General features: G+C 52.8%; 1 protein-coding gene across 6 annotated transcripts in view; it reads right to left on the reverse strand.

Moving 5' to 3' along the window:
• Window positions 1-18,251, reverse strand: part of TNRC18 (trinucleotide repeat containing 18) — an 87,549-nt gene that overhangs the window by 21,536 nt on the left and 47,762 nt on the right. For all 6 annotated transcript variants that reach the window (XM_078074278.1, XM_078074277.1, XM_078074274.1 and 3 more), the window contains 4 exons: window positions 16,938-17,109; window positions 15,170-15,530; window positions 11,531-11,806; window positions 6,467-6,715 (listed from right to left, as the gene is read on the reverse strand). In XM_078074278.1, coding sequence (XP_077930404.1) covers window positions 6,467-6,715; window positions 11,531-11,806; window positions 15,170-15,530; window positions 16,938-17,109 — 1,058 coding nt within the window. The remainder of the gene's footprint in view (window positions 1-6,466; window positions 6,716-11,530; window positions 11,807-15,169; window positions 15,531-16,937; window positions 17,110-18,251) is intronic.

An 18,251-nucleotide genomic window follows, 5' to 3' on the forward strand; every position in this document is an offset into this window, starting at 1 on the left:
AATGAGTTCACTGTTAAACTTGACCAAACATTTAAAGAAGAAATTATACCAATTCTCTACAGGGAATTCTTGAGTTAGAAATTCTTCCTAACTCATTCTATGAGGCCAGAATTACTCTAATACCAAAACCAGACAAAGACACTACAAGAAAACTACAGACCAGTATCTCTCATAAACATAAATGCAAAAAATACTCAACAAAATATTAGCAAATCAAATCCAACAATGTATGAGAAAACATTATACACCACAACTAAGTGAGATTTATCCCCGTTATGCAGGGCTTGTTCAACATTCAAAAATCAAAAATCAATTAATGTAATCCATCACATCAACAGGCCAAAGAAGAAAAATCTCATGATCATATTAATAGGTAGAGGGAAAGCATTTGACAAAATCCAACATGAGTTCATAATAAAAACTCTCAGTAAACTAGGAATAGAAGAAAACTTCCTCAACTTGATGAAGAACATCTATAAAAACCCTACATCACACTTACTGGTGAGAAACTAGAGGATTTCCCACTAATATCAGGAACAAGGCAAGGATGTCCCCTGTCACCATTCCTTTTCAGTATCATACTGCAAGTCCTAGCTAACGTAGTAAGACAAGGGGGAAAAAAAGCATACTGATAGGGAAGGAAGAAATAAAACTGCCTTTGTTCATAGATGACATAAGTGTCTATGTAGAAAACCTGAAAGAATCAACCAAAAATCTCCTGGAATTGATTAGCAATTACAGCAAGGCCGCATTTTACAACCTTCGTATATAAAAGTCGATCACTTTCCTACATGCTAGCAATGAACAAGTGGAATTTGAAATTTAAAACACAATACTGTTTGTGTTAGCACTCCCCAAAATGAAATACTTAGGTTAAATCTAACAAAATATGCACAAGATCTATGGGATGAAAACTGCAAAACTCTGAAAGAAGACTTTCCATGTTCATGGATAGGAAGACTTGATATTGTCAAGATGTCAATTCTTCCCAGTTTGAGCTATGGATTCAATACAATTCCACTCAAAATCCCAGAAGTGGGTATCAATACACTAATGCCAAAGTTTATACGGAGAGTCAAGAGACCCAGAGTGGCCAACTCAAGATAGAAGAAGGTCAAGGTCAGAAGACTGGAAGTACCTGACTGCAAGGCTTACTGTAAAGCTACAGTAATCAAGACAGTGAGATATCGGCAAAAGAAAAGACAACCAGATCAATGGAACAGAAAAGAGCCCAAAAATAGACTCCCATTAATGTAGTCAAATAATCTTTAACAAAGGAATAAAGGCAATACAATGGAGAAAGAATATGTCTTTTCAATAAATGGCATCGGAACCAGTGCAAAAAAGTGAATGTAGTGAATCTTACACCCTTCACAAAAATTAACTCAAAATGGATCACAGGCCCAAAGGTAACACACAAAATTCAAAAACCCCTAGAAGATAATGTAGGAGAAATCTAGATGACCTTGGGTCTGGCAGCGAATCGTTAGCTACAACACCAAACGCCCAATCCACAAAAGCTGGACTTCCCTAAAATTATACATTTCTGCTTTGTGAAAACACCCCATAAAGAGAATGAAAAGACAAGCCATAGACTGGGAGGAAATATTGGCAAAAGACACACCTGATAAAGGACTGTTTTCCAAAATAGATAAAGAACTCTTAAAATCCAACATTAAGAAAACAACCCAATGTAAAAAGTGGGTCAAAAATCCTAACAGACATGTCACCAAAATTACACAGATGGCAAATAAGCATACGAAAAGATGTTCCACATCATGTTATTAGGGAAATGCAAATTAAAACAAGATACCACCACACACCTATTAGAATATCCAAAATCCAAAACACTAATCCTAAGTGATGGCAGGGATGTGAAGCAACAAGATCTGTCATTCATTGCTGCTGGGAATGCAAAATGGTGCAGCCACTTTGGAAGACATTATGGCAATTTCTTACAAAACGAAACGGACTCCTACCATATAGATCCAGCAATCACACTCCTTGGTATTTACCCAAAGGAGTTGAAAATTTAAGTCCACACGTAAAAAAAAAACTGCACACAGATGTTTATAGCTTTAGTCAAAACTGCCAAAACTTGGATGCCACCAAGATGACCTAAACGCCCTGGAGTATGTGAATGAATGAATGAATGAATGAATGAACTGTGGTCCATCCAGACAATGGAATATTATTCAGAGCTAAAAAGAAACAAGCTATCAGGTCATGGGAAAGACATGGAGGAAACTTTTATGCATACTATTAACGGAAAGAAGCCAATCTGAAAAGACACCATGCTGTATGATTCCAACTACATGACATTCTGGAGAAGGCAAAACTATGGAGACAGAGTATCAGTGATTGCCAGGCATGCGAGGAGAGGAGAGAGATGAACAGGTGGGGTACAGGGGATTTTTAGGCAGTGAAACTGCTCTCTATGACAGTGTAATGATGGCCACACACATTTGCCCAAACCCACAGATTCTACACCACCAGGAGTGAATCCTAACGTCAACTATGGATTCTGGGTGACAGTGATCTGTCACTGTAGGTTCATCAGTGGTAACAAATGCACCACTGTGGCGGAGAATGTCGATAATGGGGGAGGCTGTGCATGTGTGCGGGGCAGGGGGTAAAGAGGAATCTCTGTATCTTCCTCTCAATTTCGCTATGAACCTCAAACTGTTCTAAAAAATAAAGTCTATTTAAAAGAAAAAGGAACAGGGTGCCTGGGTGGCTCAGTTGGTTAAGCGACTGCCTTCGGCTCAGGTCATGATCCTGGAGTCCCGGGATCGAGTCCCACATCAGGCTCCCTGCTCAGCAGGGAGTCTGCTTCTCCCTCTGACCCTCCTCCCTCTCATGCTCTCTGTCTCTCATTGTCTCTCTCACAAATAAATAAAATCTTAAAAAAAAAAAAAAAAATTAAAAAAAAAAGGAACAAAGTACTGATATATAAAATGGATGAACCCTCAAACAATTGTAACAAATGAAAAGAAGCTAGACACAAAAGGCCACGTGTTATGTGATTTCATTTATATGAAATGTCCAAATGTCCAAGATAGAGAAATGCATAGAAGACAGAGAGTAATGGTTACCTAGGGTTGGGGGGGTTGGAAGAATATGGGGAGTGATATGAATGGGTATGGAGTTTCTTTGGGGGGGAAGGGATAAAAATGCCCTGAAATTAGATAGTGGTAATGGTTGCACACCTCTATGAATACAAGAAAAGCCATCAAATTGTACACTTCAAAGGGTGAATTTTATGTTATGTGAATTATATTTCAACAAAGCTGTTATTTTTTTTTTTAAAAGATTTTATTTATTTATTTGAGAGAGAGAATGAGATAGAGAGAGAGCATGAGAAGGGGGAGGGTCAGAGGGAGAAGCAGACTCCCCGCCGAGCAGGGAGTCCGATGCGGGACTCGATCCCGGGACTCCAGGATCATGACCTGAGCCGAAGGCAGTTGCTTAACCAACTGAGCCACCCAGGCGCCCTCAACAAAGCTGTTATTTCTAAAAAAGGGTAGATTCAAGCCTGACCATGTCAATAATTACATTAAATAGTAATAGATTAATCACTCCAGCGAAATGACAGAGATTACAAAACAGATTAAAAAGAAGGACCTAGGGTGTCTGGGTGGCTCAGTAGGTTAAGCGTCTGCCTTCGGCTCGGATCATGATCCCAGGGTCCTGGGATGGAGTCCCTCATTGGGCTCCCTGCTCTGTGGGGAGCCTGCTTCTCCCTCTCCTCCCCACTTGTGCTCTCTCTATCTCTGTCTCTCTCTCTCAAATAAATAAAATCTAAAAAAATAAAGGACCCAACTATAAGCTGTCTATAAGAGACTCACTTTAAACATGAAGACAAAGGTAAGATAACAGTAAATGACCAGGAAAAGATATACTATGCAAATAGGAAGCATAAGAAAGGAGGAGTGACTGTCTACTACCAGATAAAAGGGACTTCGAAACAAAATATATTAAGAGATAGAAAAGAATACTTTGCAATGATAAAACGACCAATTTAACAGGCAATCATAAATGTATATATGCACCCAATAACAGAGCTTCAAACACATGAAGCAAACATCCACAGAATTAAAATTATAAGGAGAAAGAAAATCCTGCAATCATAGCTGGACATTTTATACCCATCTGTAAGCAACTGATAAAACTAGACAAAAACTAGCAAAGATTCACAAGATCTTAACACTTCCAATCACACTGCCTTGCCTGATAGAACTGAATGATTTACAGAACACTGTATATAATGACATCAGAATATGCATTCTTTAAGTGTACACTACGAAATACCATATACCCTCAAATTTTTAAAGTTTTAAAAGATTGAAATTATACAGAGTATTTTCTCTGACCAAGATGGAATGACGTTAGAAATCAGTAGTAATAAAATAACTAGGTAACCCCCACCAATATTTGGAAAATAGATAATACTTCTAAGTAATCATTGGATGAAAAGTAGAAATCACAAGATAAATTAAGAAATGTGTTGAACTGGGCGCCTGGGTGGCTCAGATGGTTGGGCGTCTGCCTTCGGCTCAGGTCATGATCCCAGGGTCCTGGGATCGAGTCCCGCATCGGGCTCCCTGCTCCTTGGGAGCCTGCTTCTCCCTCTGCCTCTCTCTCTCTCTCTCTGTCTCTTATGAATAAATAAATAAAATTTTAAAAAAAAGAAATGTGTTGAACTGAGAGTAATAATGAAAACAGGACAACAGAAAATGCGTGAAGCGCAGCTAAAGCAAGGTTCAGAGAGAACTTTTAAGGCCTCCACAAGGAAAGAACATCCCAAGTTGATAACCTAAGGTTGCACGTTAAAAAATAGGAAATGGTTGGCAATTATACCCAAACAGAAGGAAGGAAATAATAAAGAGCAGAAATCAATGAAATTGATAACTTCTAGCCACACTGATCAAGAAATACAGCAGAAACAAATTATTTGTATTGGCAATGAAAAAGGAAACATCACTACAGACCCCTCAGAGTTAAAAAGTATAAAAGGGGGAACTCTCTGCCAATACAGTTGATAACCTGGATAAAAAGCAGAAGACTGCAAGTTCTAAGATGGCTGGTGCATTCAGGGATGAGGATGGGGCCTGTGGACAGGATGATGCTGTCTGGGGAGCCACAGCCTGATGGTGGGGGGTCAGACAGGTGGAATGTGACCACGGGGCGACAGGGAACCAGTCAGAGGTTCTCAGCAGAGAAGTGGTCTGATCAAGTTCGAGCTTTGAGGAAGAGCCCTCCAGCTGCTTAGGTATAAAGAACACCTGAGAGGGGTAGCCGGGAGGAAGGCCAGCGCCACTGCCCAGGGGAGCCAGGCCCAAAGCCCCCAGGGAACGGCGGCAGGACATGGAGGGGTGAGAGAGAGGGAGGAGGAAGAAGAAGGAGGCAGGGTCAGGGCCTGGAGACTGTGAGGCTGCCCCAGAGATGGGGTCCCGCCAGGGGGTACAGGCCACAGGAATGAGCTCTTGTCCTGTAGCCTGCAGGGCATGAAGCCAGGGGCAGCTGGGGGAGACCCGGGGGTAGAGCAGGGGAGCACCCCAGTGCCCATTCTCCCTGTCCCAGCCCCTGCCAGAGGGTCTCACATGGACCACGGAGGTTCAGAGAAGGGCAGGAAGGCCAGGCCGAGGACTTGGCCTGGCTGAAGCCAGGTGAGCTCACAGCCTGAACACACGTGAGACCATCTCAGTCCCCAGCACCCCACATGCAGCAGGGGTGGGTCCAGGAGGGGACACTTGGGCCGGTGAGAATGGGGGTGGGCCCAGGAGAAGGTCCCCGGTTTGTCTCAAGAAAGCAGGCATATGACTAGAGATACAGAGAGGAAGGAAGCAGGGCCAGGACAAGGCCTAGCCTCCAGCCCGAGCCTTAGAGCCGGCTGTCTCCATCAGCCTGTCAGGGAAATGGGACGGTAAGCCTGGCTAACAGTGACACGGCACGTGACCACCCCCAGTGACGACCTTCTCCAGGCCCCAACCCCAGGCCGCATGCCCATCTCACGAAGTGAACCGCCTCGAATGCGCAGACTGAGAGAGCCTGCTCGTCTACTTCTCTGTGTATGCTTAGCCGGTTCCCACTTCTCTCTCAGGGTTCAGCCTGGGTGTCGCCTACCTGGAACAGCCTCCCTTGGGCTTCTACAGCCCCCCAGGGTGCAGACCAGGGGCAGATTTGCCTCTCTGCTTCCCAGAGCTGCCTATCACTGGGCACCTAAGTCATAGCCTGACTCCAGGAGTCAGGAGCATGAACAGTGAAGGTCAGCCTACATAGCTTCTGGAACCCCCTCCTGGGGCAGGCCAGGCCCACATCACCAGTACCACTCTGCTCAGGATGGGGTTGGCCCACGAGGCATGGCTCCAGTGGCCCCCAGCTCTGCTCCTACCCTTCTCCAAGCCCGTTTCCGGTCCGCGGGATGGGGCAGCGGTGCCCCCGCATTCCACCTGCCGGTACTTACCCATCAGGTTCTGCCGCTCTTCCTTCTTCCGGGCCTTCTGCTTGGCCTCCAGCTGCACCACTGACAGGGACGGCCCCACCGTGGGGCTGGGGAGGGCACTGGCTGCAAAGCGGGCCAGCAGGCCCAGCCCACTCTCCTCCAGGCCTGGCGACAGGGCCCGCTCCCGGGCCCCCAGCCTATAGCCACCGGCAGCCTCGTCCTCCTCCTCCTCCAGCTCATCCTCCTCGTCCTCCTCCTCGGAGCTCTCATCTGGTGCAGAAAACAGGGGGCGAGTCAGAGCCTTGGCCTAGGCAGGTGCCGCCCCCCACCCCGCCCCTACTCGGCCCAAGCACCAGCGAGGGGTGCCACAGCTTCAGCCTAGCTCCTCACTCCTCATCAGCCGGGGGTGGATCCAATACTAGCCCATAAATCCCCCCCGATGACCCAGTGCCCCCATCAAAGCGAGACCAAGACGTGGGCATCCTGGACAGCCCAGAGGTGGGCAGCGGCTTTGGGAACCAGAGGATTTCTGTAAGGGGAACACCAACATGCACCTGTGCTGTGGGGAGGGGGACAGACACATGGACAAGGACTGGAGACAGCTCTCTCCACCATCTCACGCACACACACACACACACACACGCCCCGACGTACGACATGGAGGCTGAGAAAGGAGGCAGGAGAGGAGGAAAGAGGAGGCCAGGGAGGGGCAGAGAGGGGGTGGGAGAGGGCCCCGGGGACTCAGGTGCCTAGGGGTCTGGGGCTAGTGATAGGAGAAGGTGGAGTTTGATCTCTTCTTGAGCAGGCTCTGGGGTCCAAAGTTGACTCCCAGCAATACCCCCAAGCCGGGAAACCTGAGGCAAATACTGGTCCTCTGTGAGCACTTTCTGCGAGCATTTGCTCATCGGTGGCATAGGGTGGCCCTCCCAGCCCACCCACCCAGCTAAGGGGAGACTTAGGATCACACGAATGTAGGAGAAAGCACTTTGCAGGCCTAACAAGGACCAAACAGAAAGAGGGCCAGCCTGTTCTACAAAAAGAAACTGCTGTCCCCAGGGCCAAGGGAGCCACAAGCTGGCTATGCCTCCTGACCCGCAGGGAGCCAGGAAGGGAGAGGGCACGCAGGTCAGCCCACTCTGCAGAAGACTGAGGCTCGGCGTGGCCAAGCACTCAGGCAGAACTCAAACCCAGGGCTGCCTGGCTGTCTTGTCACCCAGAGTCTCCCGGAAAGAATCTAATGACGCTCCAGTCTCTCCAGTTGGTGAATAGAGACTTAGTGCTTCTCCCCAGGAACTGGCCTGCCACCCGGGGACCTACAGCCCTGAGCCCAGCAGGGGCCGTGGGAACAAAGGTGGGGCAGGCAGCAGGCTGGCAGGGAGTGCACGGAAGGCAGTGCTCCCTGCACGTGAACCAAGCTCTCCACCAAGAAGAGAGACTGCAGGAAGGTTAACACCTTGCTTCTGACCTTTCCAGGGAGACAGCCTAACACCACGAGGGCGGGCAGGTGAGAGAGCATCAGGGGCTAACTGCCCAGGAGACGCCCAGGGACACCTGCCCAAAGGTGCCTGTCTGCCCGGACTGCTGGGAGCGTGACGGTGGCTCTGGGGGCCGCTGACCAAGGGCAGGGCCGGGCAAGGCTGGAGGCGACTCTCTGCAGCAGGAAGAGGGAAGGGACATAAAGAGGTGGCCCGTATACCCCGCCAAGCTCTATTGTGGGCAGGGAGTGCCTGGGCTCAGGGAACGGAGAGGGGCAGACACAGACGGCCAACTCCACGTTCTCCCTCCACACCCCATGCCACCTGCTTGCTTGGGTGCGACTAGCAGCCCAAAGTGGTGGCCCCGGGTGCGCCTATGGGGGCAGGGGTTCTGTCTACCCATTTTTCCGAGGGAGCCTGGGTCTCTGTTGAGTGAGGGGGGGTGGAAATGAGCTTAAGGAATCCCTGAAGGGAGCTGAGAAAGGAAGGAGGCAGAGACAGGTTTGTTAGGAGGAGGAGGAGGAGGAGGAGGCCTGGCTCCCAGAGCAATGGATGAAGCAGGATGGAGGCCAGTGGGGCAGGCAGGCAGAAGCAGGCAGTGCACGCTTGCGATCCATTCACATTGCGGACATCACATGGTTGTCTCCGCCCCAGTGGGCCACAGCGGCAAAGCAGGCTAAGTGTAGGCAGACTTTCGGCAGCGCCTGGGTCCCCCACATCAGGCCTCCCTGGGGTTGGCCAATTTGAGCAGGGTGGCGGGCGGGGGGCTGGCTGGGGTGGGGGCACAGAGTCAGACGTGTGGCCAGTTTTCCCTTCTAGAGAACGCCTTCCCTGGCTGCTCAGGTGTGGAGACTCCAGAACTCTCTCCCATCCAGAAGGATTCCCACCAGCAACGTCCAGTGGCGGAGGGCTGGCTCTGGGTTTCTGGATGCCCGGAATGTCTACCTCGGATACCAGCTGGCCAGCAACAGCCCAATCCCAGCACCCTGACATGGAAAAGTGCTTGGAAGGAAAAAGCTAAAACCAGCGTTTGCTTCCCACAAAGCAGGATTGGTCTCCAGAGACCCTCCCCACCTCCAGCTGCTGCGACCCTCAAAAGCCCCCACTGGCTGCTTCCCACGGTGGCTGGTCTGCTCAGGCTGGGGTCTGCGGGGCAGGGGGAGCAGAGCGGGGGGTCTCAGGACCAAGGAAGCCTTTCTGGAGCTGTCCACACCTGAGGCTACAGAGTTTGCCAAGGGCAGAGGGAGAAAAAGTCCCAACAAAGAAGCCCAAGGTAATACAGAAAAACATTTTCTTATTAAAAAAAACAAAAACAAAAACAAAAAACTCTTGGCTCAGTATGTGGGATTGTCTGTTGTAACTTGGTTTGGTTTGGTTTTCCAAAACCCGATCGATAAATGCCAAAGCAATCCGCTGCTGCCATAGCCGATGGGGGCAAACCCCGAGGAGGGGAGGTGCAGAGGGGACACAAAGAAAAGGGTTTTGCCTACCTACGGAGCAACGAGCCAGGCTCGGACCCAAGCTCAGTGACCCGCTGCGCCGTCTGCCCTACTCCCAGCCTTCGCTTTGCGTCCAGAGTGCAGCGTGAGAGCAAATGCAAGAGACCAAAACAGACATTCAAAGCATCATGGGTAGGGATCAAGGGTGAAGGTATGGTCAAGCTGCTGGGGGGAGAGAGCAGACACTAGAAAGCCAAGCAGTCAGGTGTTTTAGTACCAGATGTCAGGAAAACCCTATTACCCAAATATCCCTGTCAAGACCTGACCAGCGCACACACGTGCGTGCATGCGTGCGTGTGTGTGTGTGTGCAGCTGGGGGGGGGGGTTTCCTCCCCTCCCCCTAGCTGGGCTCTCTCCACTGCTGCATCCGGCCTGGTCTGAGGGCCCCCTGGCTCCCTCTGCCCACTCCAGGCAAACGGCCCCATGCTAAGACATCTGAAGGGGCTGCCTGCCTCTCTACGGGGTCTGAGCTGGGGCAGGAGAACTTAAACACGTGGAAGCTGGATCTCTGGCTTTAAAGGGGAGGAGCCAAAGGGGGGGAGAAAGGGGTCAGGGAGGGAGGGAGGAGAATGGTGAACCAGCCAGACTGGTCCACAGAGGCCAGGGCTAGGGGCAAATGAGGCTGACTGGCGAGTTAGTGACCTCCCCGCTCCTTGGCCCAGACTCCATTCCCTCAGGCATGGCACAGCTCGAGAGAATGTGGGTCCCAAGGGCACCTGGCTCCCTACTGTGCCATCTCCTAGTCATCCAAAATGGATCTGGGCGAGTCAGGATGGGAGGCGTGGGCAGGGAGAAGGCAGACCGGAAATGGGAGCAGGGCCGGAAGTAGGGTAGCGTCTGGTCCCAGGGCCTGAGCCAGTGCCCGTCCAGGTCGACCGCTATATGCCTGAGCCTCACTCAGGGGGCATGGAGTCTAGGCTCTGGGAATCCCTGAAGGGGGTCCACCCTGAAGCAAATCCTAAACCAGGGTGAGGAAACATTCCGGGATCCTCTGGCTCCCCCACTTGCCCCTAGGACGCTTCTAACGTGGGGAAGTCAGAGCCTGGATGTTCGCAAGGATGACTGAACCCCACCCTCTCTGCACTGGTGAGGCGGAGGAGGGCCCGGGGCGGGGTGGGGCGGCCAACAGACCAGGCCTGGGGGCTCAGAGGCCAGTGCTCTCTCCGAAGCCTGGGCCTCGCCACTCAACGTGGCAATAAAGCCCACGCTTTCAAATCTCCCAACAAAACTCAGGGCAGCAAATGGTCTTGACCCTGCACTGCCTACACGGCCTTTAAAACAGAAATATGTGTTAGAAAACAAGTGTTTATATTTTTAAAACCGCTGTTACATAGGAACAGAGCTTTAAGAAAATAAAAAACAAACAAGCAGCTAAAAAAAAAAAACAAAAGATGAAGCTGGAGGTGAACGCAGTTGACTTTGAACCTGAAGAATGAACGCATGCCAACAGCTACCAGGGATATTTGAATAATAGAGAAGAGCGGCAGACGCATATTCCAGCTCTACCCCTGTGGGGTGGGGAGGAGGTGGGGGGGGGGAGGAGGAACAAATGAGGGGGGCGGCAACCTAATGGTCTAGTAAGGACACAGCAAGAGAGACAAGGCACACGGGTTTAGTTAAAAATGAACTCGGTATGTTTAATAAAGCTTGGTATTACCAAAATCGCGGTACAAACATCAAGTCACACGCCCACACGACAGAATTCCATTTACAAAATGTCCCTCGGGAGGCCTCCTCCGGCTGCGCCCGAGAGAACCCGACCCAGGCCTGCAGTCTAGGGGGCAGAGGAGGCGAGGAGGGGGGCAGAGGGGGAGCGCGGAGGAGGGTGAAGACCAAAAACAGTCCGTATAAAAGCTCAAAAAGAGCCAGGCCGTGGCGTTATCACAATGATACGGGTACAAATAAGAACAAAAACAGAAGGACTCAGGCGGATACAGCAGGCTACGCTGCCGAGAACCAAGACGGCCGCCCTTCCCGAGGCGTCCCAGGTGGGCCACCTCTGCCCGCCATCTCCTGCGTGCTCGCTCGCTCGCGCTCGCTCTCTCGCGCTCTCTCTCACTCACTCTCTCGCTAGAAAACATGGAAGGTATTTTGTGTTTGGAGCTAGTAACCTTGGTCAAACGAGTCCTCCGAAGAATCGCTGAAGGAGGAACGGGCCTCGACCTCCTGAAGCAGCAAACAAAAGGGCTGCTTCCTGCCCGCGGCCGGCTTGGGTTTCAGAGTCCGGGCGGCCGCCAGGCCCCTCTTGCTCAGCTTGGGGCCTCCAGCCGGCTTGCCATTCTTTGCCACCATGCCACACAGGATGGAAGACGTCAGTTTGGAGCCGGACGGGCCTTGGGCAGACCACTCGTCCTTCAGGAATTCTTCGTCTTCCTCTGAGTCCGTATCTGCAGTCAAAGTAGTTTTTAATAAAGTAAGTCATAGAGTGCTTGGGGGGGGGGGGGCGGTGTCTCCCGTTACTCTCAGTGGCTCTGAGAACGCCCGGGCGCGTGCCAGGGCACAGAGGTCCGAATGCCTACGGGCCATGAACAAGCCATGGCCCACCGCCTGGACCTCGCCCGGGAGGCCCCCTGGCCGCAGGCCTCACAGAGCTCGTCCTTTCCAGGCTGGCGGCTGCACACAGCCACCTCTGTGAACAGCCTTCCTGGGCCCCGGGGGAGGCGGGAGCCCCACTCTCAGGAAGGTCTCACCCGGGGCTACAGACATCACTGCACCCAGCTCACGGGCTCCTTCTGGGGAGGGACAAGATCCAAGAAAGGAAGGGCTCGGGTAAAGCTCTTCTGCCCCAGAAGACCAGTGTCCAGGGGCGTGCTGGGCGGCGCAGGCCGACTCATGAGGGCAATCATGCACGCGCATCCCAGCTCCCCGCCCAGCAGCATCACGACGGCCATCGTGAAAGCAGCTACACCAAGGAGAGTGGCAAGTGATGTTCCAACTCAAAGCTTCCCATCAAAGGGCCGCGTTACCAGCACACTGCTGCTGGCTTCCCCCAAGTCTCCCGCCTTACTGCACAGGGCGGGAAGGCCAGGGTTCTCAAGCTTTCCTGGGAGAGGATCACCCAGCTTTGGGGAAGGGGGCCATCAAGCGGGCACAGCTCTGGCCCCTTTCAACCCCACCCCAAACATCCTCACACCATTTTGATCTGTTTTATCAATAAAGCTGTCAAGCAAGATTTCATTGGGAAAAACAGCTCCACAGCCAAAGAGTGTAATCCCTTGATCTGATAAAATCCACTCCGGACATGAGGAACAGTAACGAACAGGGCTACAGCTCTGGCAGCACCTGCCATCTCCAAATCCACGAGAAACTGGTGGGGGTGTGCGTGTGTGTGTACATGTGCGTGTGTGTGTGTGTACTGGGTGCAGGAGGTGAGGCGGCACCTGCCATCTCCAAGTCCACGAGAAACTTGTGTGCGTGTGTGTATGCGTGTGCGTGCGTGTGCACGCGTGTGTGCGTGTGTACCGGGTGCAGGAGGTGAGGCGGAGGCAGTGTCTTCTAGCTACCCCCTCCTGTACCTACGCTTTCCCCTCCAAGACCCCAACTGCAAGATGGCCTCAGAACTCTAGACGGGGGTGACGTGGACACGCCCCATTAGGCCCCTGTCCATCCTTTCCAAGGCCACATCCCAGGCTGGAGACGCCCGTGGGTGACGACAACCAAGTTGGCTTCCCACCAGACATGCCCCCCAACCCCTACAACCCAAAGTGAAAAAGAAAGCTGCTTTCTCTCTTCCCACGTCCTGCCAGCCATCTCCGTGCTAGATAACACTCTTGACCTCTTTGTGACTTCGTCCTCCCATTTATCTACACAAAAGCCAACATGAAAAATACAAACAAGGGGCGCCTAGGTGGCTCAGGTGGTTAAGCGGCCGACTCTCGATCTCAGCTTAGGTCTTGATCTCAGGGTCTCGAGATCAAGCCCCACGCTGCGCTCTGCCCAAAAACAAACACAAGAGCTCTCTCCAGAGCCAGCTGCATATCACAGCCAGCATCTAGGGGGACACAGCTCTTCTGATCTCTCTGCTGCAACTTTAACTCCCTTCCCTCACTGGGACACTGGCATTTTCGACACAGGTGTAGCAGAGAAGCAATCTGAACATGGCTCTGTGCGTGCAAACATCTGCGCACGGTGGACTCACAGGCTCAGAGCACTCCAAAGACCTCAAGGACGGAGCTACTCTGGCCTCTAGATGTACCCCAACCACCTGTAAGTGGGAGGAGTACGGGATTCTTCTGGCAGTCAAAGCAGCAGCAATCCTCCCCACTCCCTCCATCATTCTAAAACCAGCAGAGATGGAAAGATCAGACGAAAGCCTTTCTTCCCTCCTCCTCCAGAGCTATGAGTTTGAGATGAGCTCATGGTGGCCATGGGCCTGGGCACTGCTGTTCAGATCACACCCATCCGAAATTGAGGGCCACAAAAGCTATGGCAATCAAGCATGTCCTCAACACCTAAGGTACAAAGGAGCTGTTTACCACACGTTCATCTCTGCGTCAGCCCTAGAGACCCATTAGTGCTGAGCAACCAAACATACGAATGTTTAAAAAAAAAAAACAAAAAACACCCACAACAGCAGCAGCTTAATCTCGTGCCACTGCCAGCTTTTACCAACATGAGCTCACTTAGAGCTCACAACAGCCCTGGGAGGCAGGCGATGACAATTTAACTCCAAGTCCATAAAAACGTTTCCTTCCCTCAAAAAAACAAAATTTAACAGCGTTACAGGTGTCTACTTCCTTGACATTCAACCACTCCTCCCATGAACCACGCAGAGCCAAACAAAAGCCCAGACACACACATCTAGGCAGTCCCCACGAAAGAGCCCTCCACCCTAGTCAGGGCCTGGGGACTCCCACTACAGACCCTGCTGACAACTGCCAGGAGCCACGAAGCCCCTCCTGGCCTTCACACAGCGGCCACAGGCTCAGTGCGCATGGGTCCCGGGCATCAGGGGCTCCACTCACACACGCCTAGGAGCACCTGTTACACGCCACCAGAGGCCCGTGGAGGACCGGCCACCTGCACGCACACACACACACCCAGGAGCACCAACTATGTGCCATGGGCGACCCGGGCCCAGCAGAGGCCACCGAGAGCCAGCCATGGGCGCACACACACGCAGGAGCACCGACTGCGCGCCACCGAGGCCACGGAGAGCCAGCAGGGTGGCCCCCAGGCTCAGGAAAGCCGCGCTCCCGAGTGCCCGGGCAAAGAGCTCCCATGCGGCAGGCCCCGGCCAGTGAGAGGCCCTCAGTCCAGCGGCGGTGCGCTTCCCGCTCGACGCTCCGGACCCGGGCGGCCCACCCTCGGGCACAACGCGGGGCAGCCACCTGGAGTGCTGTCAGAAACACAGGCAGACGCGGCCCGCACAGCCATCGGTGCGCTGCCCGGCACGGCGTGCGCTCTGCGGGCAGATGCCGTTCCTCCGAAACCCCGGCCGGAGGCCGGAGCGCTGCGGTGGGCGGGCGAGGCCGGTCCCCCTCTACGGTCGTCGCAAACGGCCGCTCCGCGCTGAGCAGCCCCGGCTCTGTGGCGCGAAGGCCTCCGCACCGACGGCTTTCCCGCAACCGAGCGGAAGACCGGGGCGAGAGGGCAGGCGCACTTCCGCTCCCACCCGCCAATCACAGGCACTTCCGCTTTCCGCACCCCCCACTTCCGGCGGGACCGTCGAGCGCCCACGAGAGAGACGCAAAGAGGAGACTGAGGAGAGAGAGGAAGCGCCCCGAGGCGGCGCGGCGTCCGCTACTTACTGTAGGAGTAGCTGCTCACTTCCGAGGCGAACGGGGAGTGGGCCGACTTGGGCTGGCCTCTGGCCTTGAAGCCCACCTCCATCTTCCTGGCTTTGGCGGCCCTTTTGTGTTTACCTTCTCTGGAGGCTTTGAGGGACAGGCTGAGGCCTTTGGCCAGCGCCTTCCTGTCCTTGCCCAGCAGGCTGTCGTAGGGCGTCAGGTACCGGCCGCAGCCCCCGCTCGCTTTTGACTTCCCCCCAGAACTGTCCGAGAACTTGAAGGGCGACTTGAGCTTGTCCTGCTTCGTGAGGGACAGGGCCTTGTCCAGCTTGCTGGCCAGCTGCTCCTGGTCACTGGCCATCTTCTTCTTCTTAATCTTCAGCTGTAGAGGGAAGTCACGGGTTACATTTGGCCAAACAGGAGAGTGGGTGTCGGCGCACGGGCTCGGACAGAGCTGGGCTCCAGTCCCTTCTCCCTGCCCGTGGCTTCTGGCAAAGTTGCTCAACCCCTCTGAGCCTCGGTTCTTCCCGCTCCGTAAAACGGGGATAATTGCGGCGGGCCTCTTGGGGTTGTCGGGAAGGTGAACCGAGACCAGGCCCTCGAAGCTCTTATCACAGAGCCGTTACTGTGGGTTCAGCGATCGCTAAGGCTGGCACTGCCACGGGCTCTCCCCGGCGCTCGCTGGTGCCTCCTAGGGAAGCCCTTTGAGCAAGCGGCCCTGCTGATGCGCGGGGGGGCGGGGTGGGGAGGCATGGAACCAAGATAGAAACCCCGCATCCTAGCACGGTTGATCCATTTAGCTCGACCACCTAAGGCAGCCCACGAAGACTGCAGCACAACTTAAATCGGCCCATCCAGCTAAATGGGCCGGAGCTGCCAAGAGAATGCCTCGGGCGTGCCTCGGATGCCCCAAGCAAAGAGCAATTCGAGATCTCGCAGATTAAAGTCCTGGTTGCATGTCTGTTACAGTCATTTGCTGTCAAAGGGAAATGTGCAGTTTCAAAGCCATTAATGCCCCTCACTTGAACGTTTTAGCGCTATTTTCTTTAATCAGGTAACATATCATACGGGGGAGAAAGTTGGGATAGGGTCATTTAAACAGCAAGAAGCATCCTTCCCAATTTGCAAGTAAAGGATCCTGATATACAGACTGGCTTTGTTCCCTCCTCCTGCATCCAGTGTCCCTTATATGAGTATTTCCCTCTGATGGCCGAATCAACGGAAACAATCCCCTTGCGTGGAGCTTTATGAGGAGGGATGACAAGGTACATTAGTATTTAGAGACAAAGGCCTTAAGTGGACGATTTCAATGCTCTGCAGAAATAAGAAAAATCAAGGAGTTGGCTCTCATGCCATTACCCCTGGAGAGTTCACAAGGAAATTACAATGGCATCAAGCCCTGTTTCTTAGAACTACAGAATGGTGAAGCTGCTCATTAGACAATTACACTGTTAAACAACAGTAATTGCATTATTTGGTTAAGAACTTGCAGTCTCTCTTCGTGGCTTCAGCAAAGGGTCATGGAGCACACACAGGCTTGTGGCTTTCAGTCTCTGCTCTACCTGAGGCTGCGCTCCTTTGGTAAGTCTCTGACCTCCTCTGGGCCTTGATTTCCCCCTCTGCAATAAGGAAGACTGGAGGACAGTCCCTGTGGCACTAAGGCAATCATTTCTACAGTTTCTGTGCAGGACTAGGATCAACAGACCTGTAGAGGGAGCATGAACTCTGCAATACCCTCCAGACCTTCCACCCTAAGATGGCAGCACACCTGGAAAATAGGCTTACTGACCTGACTCATGAAGTCCGATGAGGCTTCGTGCTCGTCCCAAGGCTGGTTCCTGCCCCTCGCTTTCCCCGTTCCAACGAGGGCATCGTGTTCCTCCTCAGGTCCCTTGTGTCTCTTCCTCATCCCTGCTCCAAGCTCGTACTCCTCCGACGTCAGCAGGGGCTTGCTGCTCAGCCTGAAACCCAGATGCACTGCTGGTCAACACCCCGGCCAGGAAAGACTCAAGGGTTGGGGGTCCGCCCTCACGGCCCTGAAGGGTGGGCTCTGGATGTCGAAGCACAGACAGTGATGGCAGAGTGACGGATCTGGGGAGACGGATCCTGTGAAGCTATGGTGCTGGGATTCTATTTGTGAATGGGGCAGAATGAGAGTTTAACAGGAAAGAAGAAATGCTTCTCCAAGGCAGTGTGCTCTGCTGGCCTCTTTCTCGCTTGTGCTTTTTCACACATACAGTCACACACACACACCTTATCAAAACGTGCCAAGAACAAGGGTCAGAAATGTCAAGGTACTCTCCCAGGATGGGAGGGGGAGTAAGAGTCACTGGCTGGTCTCCTGTACCCCTGGGATTAAGAGAGTCAGGATATGGTCCCAGGCTGAAGGCTTCTCTTGCCTACTTTAAGCTAAACCCTCACAAGTAATAAGAGCAACTAATTTTTACTTGGTGCCAACTATATGCTTTGTTCCATGTCAGTGCTTTGTATTTCAGCCACAAAACAATGTTCTACATACTGGTTTTTACACGGGGGAAACTGAGGCTCCAAAAAGCTAGCACCGAGCCCGAGGTCACAATAAACACTGGATGGAGCTGGGACGCAAGAGCGGGAAAGTGCGCCCACCTCCAGGGGCTGCCTGCAGGCGGCCTCAACCTCTGCTGTCTTCAGGAACTGCTTCCCTACCCTCCTTTGGCTGGTTGTACGGGACTTCTTCCAGTCTCCATCCTCTCCTCCACCAGGAACATCCAAGGAGAATAAATGCAAGTCGTGGGGGCCCTCGGGGTGGCCTTCTGAGAAGACCTGTGGCCAACCCACTGCCTCTCCTATGCCTTCTGAAGCCACCCTGCAGCCCCCTCTGCTTCCTCAAGCCAGGCACCAGGCCGCCTAGTGTCTGCCCTGCCCTGATGGCCCAGGCCGAGGCACGCTCCAACTCCGGTCCTCTGATGGGCTTCATTCGGCTCGTGCTACTCCCTGACACCCAGGAAGACCGAAGCATCATTCCTACCCGTGCCTAGCCTGGAGGAAGAGCTCTCGTTCCAGCCACCATTCAAGAAAACCTCCAGAGGTGCCACACGTAGCTTCTGCTGCCACTCAAGGAGCG

Source organism: Halichoerus grypus, chromosome 6 (assembly GCF_964656455.1).
Source record: "Halichoerus grypus chromosome 6, mHalGry1.hap1.1, whole genome shotgun sequence".
NCBI lineage: Eukaryota > Metazoa > Chordata > Mammalia > Carnivora > Phocidae > Halichoerus > Halichoerus grypus.